Below are 7730 nucleotides of genomic sequence, written 5' to 3'. Positions count from 1 at the left end.
TGATTCATTCTCTCTTTTAGTGAGTCAACCCATCGATGAATCCCAGGTGACACTGACATTTCAAGATTGGCTCGCTAGTGTCACGGAGCGCATCAATCAAACAATGCATTACCAGTTCGACGGTAAGTAATAAGTTTTTGCAAAGTCAATAGCTTTCCTAAAGAGGCAGCGATTATTTATTTGGAAGTAATCTTCTGCAGACTGATATCTTAATTGTTGGTGTTGACAACTTCACTCGAATAATTCATCACCTATTTCACATTTTTAATAGCTGCAGTGGGCTTGCGACAGTGTAATTTCATGTAATGATGTCTGTTGAGGAAAACCATCTGGTTGTGACGTGCCCACTGCTGTTGAGCGTCGACAATCCACAGTGCGAAAAGTCAGCAGAAACAGTTACTGCACAAGCGCACGCACAAGAATTAAGAGCAGGAGTGGGCCATTTGGCCCCTCCAGCCTGCTCCACAATTCGATTTGATAATTATTAAGGCCTTAACCAGTTTCCTACCTGGGCATTCACCTCACCACCATAATAGTTGAAGTCAGCCTGAAATAAATTGAGGAACCCATCCTCCGCCGTCGATGAGCAAGAGAGACCGATGGACTTTCATGATGATGCAGTAACTTTTACCATTTATGCAATCAGAGACTTAGCTTTAAAGCCTTGCACTTGTATCCTGCAGAAAGGTCATTCTTAAAATTACTGAGCCCATTCCAAGTGTTGGAAAAAAAGTATTTGTGAAAAGATGAATAGTTTGGGGAGTCTGACCTGGAGAAGGCGCACCAGCTTGACAAAGATAGCTTGCATCCACGTAGCTCGTCTGACCTTGTGAAATGGAAGCCTCCACAGGATCAGATTTGTCAGTTGCATGTTCGTGACTGCTATTCTGTTGCCACTCATCTTCCAAACTGTACTACACCACAAGAATAAAGCGTGGGAGTGGAGTGTTTCCAATGCTGTGATCAGCTGATTGTTGCCGGCTACACCATTCCAGGTCAGGTTGGAAGTATTCCAGCTCTTTGTCAGGCTTATGCCCGAAACATCGACTCTCCTGCTCCTCGGATGCTGCCTGACCTGCTGTGCTTTTCCAGCGCCACACTTTTTGACTCAGGTTTTTTCTAGTTTGGTTGGGTTTTAGCAGGCTGTCAGAAAACTGCTGGGGACTTGGAGAAGCAGCTGCAGTGAAAAGAGGATCCATGCTTCAACACATGTTTCTCTCTGAAACCTCTCCTACCTGTAAGAACTTGTGTTTGAATTTACTTTTTGCCAAGGGCTGTGTTAATGGGATATTACAGGGATTGGAACGGCTTTGTTAAGTTGTGATATTATGTTGCTTGAGTTATCAAATGAGTTGCTATTCTAATTTCTGTTTTCTTTTGTTTGTATTTCATTCATAATGTTTAAATCAATTCTGTATTGTTTAAAGCTGAGTGATCTGACCAGCTGCATCACTCCTGGAATATCCATTCTACATCTGCTTAAAAGAAAATAAAAAGTTAGGGGCTGGGCTACCTTCTTAAAGTGTTTTGAGGGAGTCTGGCCTGATCCATAACAAGCTACCTAGACTTCTTCCTCCCCATCTCCTACACCCTTCTAACTCGTAAATGAGAAAGATTGAAAGAAAACACTTGGTTTAATGGCCCTGGGATTTGTTTGTTTTTTGCTGGAGTTGCTCACAGTAACAGGAGAAAGTGGGGACAGCAGATGCTGGAAATCAGAGTTGAGAGTGTGGCGCTGGAAAGGCACAGCTGGTCAGGCAGCATCCGAGGAGCAGGAGATTCGACGTTTCAGGCGTTCCGGATGAAGAGTTTATGCTCGAAACGTCGACTCCTGCTCTTTGGATGCTGCCCCTTGCTCACAGTAGTGAGGAGGAGATTAACCCTTAATTCCAGGATATTCCATTCTAACACTGGGAATTGTCAGTGCCAGCCACATCCGGTCCCACATGATCACTGTTCAAACTCGGTGCTAATCAGGAGTGTATGAGCCTTCAGTCTTTGCTGCCAGCTATTCTGTCTTGACAGCTTTGCATGTGATGCCCCAATGGTTTAAAATTAATCAAGTAATTATACCCGAGTTGGTGAGTTTAATTACAACAGTATGTCACCAATCTGTTTGCTGACCGACGTTTGCTTCGGGCACATGACCAATTTGTTTTTAGGTTTCTCATCCTTTTGTTCAAATTCCTCCATGCTATCACCCTCTTTCTACCTCCATAACCTCTTCTAACCCTACAATCCTCAAAGAAATTTTCATTTCTCCAATTTAATCCTGATGTGAGATTTCCTGGGGCAGAACCATTTTCCCACGCTGCCCCATAGCCTATTTTCCTCAAATAACTATCCAGTTCCCTATTGAAATCGTTTATAGAACACATGAACTGAAAACAGAAGTGGCCCATTCGGCCCCTTGAGCCTGCTTTACCATTCAGTAGGCTCATGGCTGATTGGTTTGTGTTTTGAATTCCGCATTCCCATTGATGCCTGACAGCCTTTGAATCCTTACCCTACTGAGGATCTACCTTATTCTGCCTTAAAAATATCTGATGATCCTGCCTCCACCCAACTTCTGAGGCAGAGTTTCAAAGTTATCCAGTCCTCTCTGGGAGAAGGAAGTTACTCCTCAACCCTGTCCGAAAAGGACAATCCCTAATCCCCTAATTTTCAGACAATGCCCCCGGCCCCATCCTACACAAGCACACACATATCCACATTGTCAAGACCATTCAGCATCTTAGACACTTCAATCTCCCTATTTTCAGTACCCTTGTGGACAGTAAGTTGCAATTCCTTTTGTTTTCCCCAGCTACTGGAACCACCTACAGAGCCCTTAGCTATTGCATTTCCTTTCCTGAACCTCCCCATCTATCTCCTCCTGTAAGACACATTGTAGTATCTACCACTTTGTGTGTCTTGGCATCAAAATATTTTTATGTCTGCTTCCACTCCTGTGTACTTTTTCGATCAACCTGTTCAAGGATGTTATTACACACCTCTGGAGCAAGTGGGATTTGAACCCGAGTCTCACCGCCTGAGGACCAGCTCTTGCCATTCTCAAGGTATACTGTTGTTAAAAGAGTGACAGAACTGTGAGTTCATTGCAGGCCCTAGTAAAATGCACATTGTTTTTCTTGCAGGGAAGCCTGAACCACTGGTGTTCCATGTTCCTCAGATGTTTTTCGATGCCCTGCAGCAGAGGATTTCGATGGGAAGCAAAAAGAAACGCCTTCCCAACTCCACCACAGGTAATCCGTCTTACTGCCTGCACAGGCACGGCATTGCGGCAAATCCTGGGACAAATGTTTCGGGATGCAAGTGCGTGGCAGACGAGTATATGGCATCTCTGATGTGACATTATGATAAGTTGCACAACCCCCTGATACTGCCACTGCTGCAAACCTGACTTCAGATTCAGTGAGCTGGAATGAATGGCCTTTTTCCGTTGCCATCGCCCCCAGGGAAATTGCATTCAGACTGGTGATGATCCAGTTTCCGCTTCTGGTGTAGAACAAAACCAGAGGTTGTGTATATAAAATTGTCACCAATGATGCAGGTGGAGAATTCAAGAAGGACTACTTAATATCACGTTGGAGCTCAATACCACAGGGAGAGTGAGAAACAATAGCATCGACCTATTTAATAAAAAGCCTTCGAGGAGAAAGAACCACAAGGGGAAGCTGATAGGATGAGCCTAAGAGAGATAGAGGAGGCTTTTCTGGAGCGTTATCAGTTTTGTGGACCAGTTGGGCGAAGCAGCCTTGTTATGTGATGTGGGTTCTATGTCATTCTTCTCAGTGCAAAATTGCTCAGGGTTTATATCTAAAATGGGGGAATTGCTGTCAGAGAAAACATGATGTCAGGAATTGGTACATTCTGATTTGATCTCAAAGATGGTCGCTGATGGAGTTGGAAGGAAGTTAGCTTTGCTCTACGTCTGATGGTGATGCTGAACGACCACTATGAGAGGAACATTTTCTTTTCATTGTTTCATGGGATGTGGGTGACCAGCATTTGTGGACCATCCCTAATTGCCCTTTAATTGTGGCTTGCTATTTCAGAGGGCAGTTAGGATGCATCCATGTTATTACATGGCCCCTTGACACAGGATGAAGTACGAAACAGGGCACCGATCTAGGTTCAGAATAATAAATTTAATAACCCTGACGATAGCAGGTCTATTCACAGAATGCAGTATTATAGATCCCTGACACCTACCTCCTCATCAACCCAGTGCCTGAGCAATACCCTCTCCCCTCTGTATCCTTAACCATAACAATACAACTGATATCACATTAACACACACTGCTTTTGGAATGGAGTCATGTTCGGCCAGACAGGAAACAATGGCAGATTTCCTTCCACAAAGGACTTCAGTAAATCAGATGATGTTTTTCACAACAATCAAGCTTTCCATGGCTGCCATTACTGAGACTAGATTCAAATCCCATAATTGAGAAATTGATTGAATTTAAGATCCTTCTGTGGTGCAGTTGAACCCATGTTCTCAGTGAATTAGCCAAAGCCTTGGGATTACTCGACCTATGGCTTTACCATTACGTCAGAGTCTCCCCACAATGGTGCACTTCAAAAAAATCTAAAAGTAATTTTCAAAGAACTGATTATAAATAAAATCCTGATTATTGTTTTGCATTATGTTCTCTCTCTCTCCCTCTCTCTGTCTCCCTCTCTCTGTCTGTCTCTGTCTCCCTCTCTCTCTCTGCTGTCTGTCTCTGTCTCCCTCTCTCTGTCTGTCTGTCTCTCTCTGTCTCCCTCTCTGTCTGTCTGTCTGTCTGTCTCTCTCTCTCTGCTTTACACCACCTTCAGCAAATGTAATGAGTTGTGTCTGGTTTCTGTCGTCGCTGCAGAAACACCACCCACTCTGCAAATGTCCAACAATACTTCCTCTCGAGAAGACCAAATCCCCTTAAAACCTATCAAGGAGATAGCTGAGACCCTAACTTTTATCTTATTTAAAGACAAGTATCCATTGGTCAAACTACTAGGCTTGAAGCAAAACCCATTTTATTCTTACACGAAAGTTAGAATACAAACATATAAAGAACAGGCATAACTTTAACTCTGTGGAAATACAAAAAAAGTGTTGTTTAACTACTACACATCAACTGTTCCAATATAGCAGCTTCCCATAAATACACCCTTGACAAAGGCAAATTCAGCAAAAGCGATTTTGCTGACTTGTTAAATCCTCCAGTGCAGGAGAAGGAACACCAACAGAATGAATCTAGCAGCAGTGAGAGAACTCTAGCTTTTTGTGGGGAGAGAGAATGCTGTATCTCGCAGCTTCAACTCCAAAATCCCAACTTCAACAACTGAAAGCAAAACCAAAACCTTGGGTCTTTGTAAGCCTGACTCCACCCACTCATGATTCCTTTGTCTTATTTAAAAAAAAAACCCATGGCTATTGACCGCTTTCTGTGGAGCAGACACCTTAGCACCAGGCATCATCAAGAGAAACAGGACAGAACAAATCTGTCAAAGGCACACTTCATCACAACTTGGAATGAAGTTTATTCCTCATAGTTTCTGCCTTCTGTAGCTCTTGAAGGAGCCCCTAGCTTGTTATTGACTGTGAGGATACAAATGACAGCACCCCACCTTTTTCTCTTCATCACCAACATTGCTTGATAGAGGAAGATTGATAGGTGAGTTCAGCATCCAGTAGAATGCTTACACAATTTAATTAACGCTCTCTGCAGATTCGTAATGAAGTGTGATTCAAGTCAGATTTCACAAGAGTTCAAATTGTTGTAGGTATTGCTGCAGAGTCTTTGCCAGATTCATTACAGTTCAAAGAAGGCCTGACTGTAGAGAAAGCCATACAGACTGTGAGTGAAGCACAAGCCGTGAAGCAGCGTAGATTAATCCTCAAAGGAGAGTATCAACCTTGGTACAAAGCTGAGTCCATTTAATTCCCAAACTACAACAAACAACGCTTTCATAAAATGTGCAGAAGTGAGAGAAGGTTTCAGAAAAGCAAGAAACCAGTTAACCCCCTCACATAAGGAGGTTACTGAGAGAGAACTGCCTATAGTGCAAGTGAAGTCTGAAGTGTTCCCAGGGGAAGTGGATAATCTGTAACTTGGATTTCAGGAAGCGGACACTTACGTCAGTGCTGAGCTTAGGAATTTCATGTTGGATACTGAGGCCAAGTGTCACTGTACTATCAGGTAGCGTGATTAAGAAAATCCTGTCTGCAGGCAACAACCATGCAGTGACGTGGTTGAGGAAAAATACATTACAAGCGACTCTCCAATGTAGGGGAGAATAGTAGGAAACCGGTACATAGCTGACAGTCAAAACTACTTGCTCGAGTAGGAAGGCATGTCTCATGCTCAACATTATTTGAAAGTTGGAAGTGGTTATACAGCAGAATCTAAGGAGCTCCTTTGTATTTGTAAATTATTTAAAAGGTTGGGGAAGCTGAATACTCAATCCAGGAATAAACTTAAGCACAGTTAATGCCCCACTCAGCTACAAAACTCTTGAGGCAGCTCCTCAAGAAGCTAGCGATGGTGTTGGAACCCACATCAAGAGAACGCTGTTCAGAGGATCAAGGACATCTGGAGTCCATTGATGTTTTAGCGCACTCTAATCCATTCTTTGCAACCATCAGTGCACCGGTGCTTCAGCTGGAGGCTTAGGACCAGTGCTTTCTCTACTGGATGAGAAAGAATGGCTTCAAGAATTCAAGGAAATTTGTCTTTGTTTCATGGTTCCATCAGAGAAACAGTACACATGCAGGGAAAAGTGCAGACGATAACACCCTCCAGAATCACGATCAGTCCATTTACCAAATGGAATCGTACAGTCAAATTGCAGTGGTGCAATGGTCAGCAGGTCACAATTGACTTAACCAGATTCAACAGGAGCATTCCAGGAACAGGGGATGTCTCAACATTTGTCAGGATTGGGTTAAAGGTTGGCCAGTTGGTCAGAGTTCCAGTGGGTTGACCATGAAACATCATCTGAGCACTGACAGCATTTTACAGTGTGGTGTGCTCATCCAAGGAGCTGCAAACCAGCAGGAATTGTATACTGTCAAACCACTGAAGGGGTTGTATGAAGTAACTGCAGGACCCTTGCCCCATTATGGCTTAACCATCCACCTCTGGTCGACTGGGACAAACCTATTACGGAACTTAATAATAAAGGATTCAACAGATCTCAGACCGCCAGGAAGAGAATCACAATCAACACAGCTAATGACCAGTCTTCCAAGCAATGTTCCCTCTGATCGCGGCATTGACTTCCAGTCCAAGAACTCACTGCTGTGCTTTGAACCCGGAGGCCCAACCAGCCGGGAAGAAAATTAGAGGGAACGCTGCTTCCAAGACTGAAAGGAATGGTTTCAAAGAGAATACTAAAATTGAGAAGGCAGAGACTTGGGAAGAATTTTTTAAAAATTTACTTACGAGACCTAACTTTCCAAACATAGATTGGGACTGCCATAGTGTTTAGGGTTGAGATGGAGAGGAATTTGTTAAGTGTGTGCAAGAAAATTTTCTGATTCAGTATGTGGATGTACCTACAAGAGAAGGTGCAAAACTTGACCTACTCTTGGGAAATAAGGCAGGGCAGCCGACTGAGGTGTCAGTGGGGGAGCACTTTGGGGCCAGCGACCATAATTCTATTAGATTTAAAATAGTGATGGAAAAAGATAGACCAGATCTAAAAGTTGAAGTTCTAAATTGGAGAAAGGCCAATTTTGA

The 7730-nt window shown here is 43.4% G+C and overlaps 1 protein-coding gene across 4 annotated transcripts in view; it reads left to right on the top strand.

Annotated features, from left to right (window-relative positions):
- The window catches only part of c42h2orf42 (chromosome 42 C2orf42 homolog), a 35508-nt gene that overhangs the window by 18984 nt on the left and 8794 nt on the right, over nt 1-7730 (top strand). For all 4 annotated transcript variants that reach the window (XM_043681610.1, XM_043681609.1, XM_043681608.1 and 1 more), the window contains exons 5-6: nt 21-122; nt 3138-3245. In XM_043681610.1, coding sequence (XP_043537545.1) covers nt 21-122; nt 3138-3245 — 210 coding nt within the window. The remainder of the gene's footprint in view (nt 1-20; nt 123-3137; nt 3246-7730) is intronic.

This window comes from Chiloscyllium plagiosum, chromosome 42, assembly GCF_004010195.1.
Source record: "Chiloscyllium plagiosum isolate BGI_BamShark_2017 chromosome 42, ASM401019v2, whole genome shotgun sequence".
NCBI classification, from domain to species: Eukaryota; Metazoa; Chordata; class Chondrichthyes; order Orectolobiformes; family Hemiscylliidae; genus Chiloscyllium; species Chiloscyllium plagiosum.
This window is presented reverse-complemented; position numbering and strand designations above follow the sequence as displayed.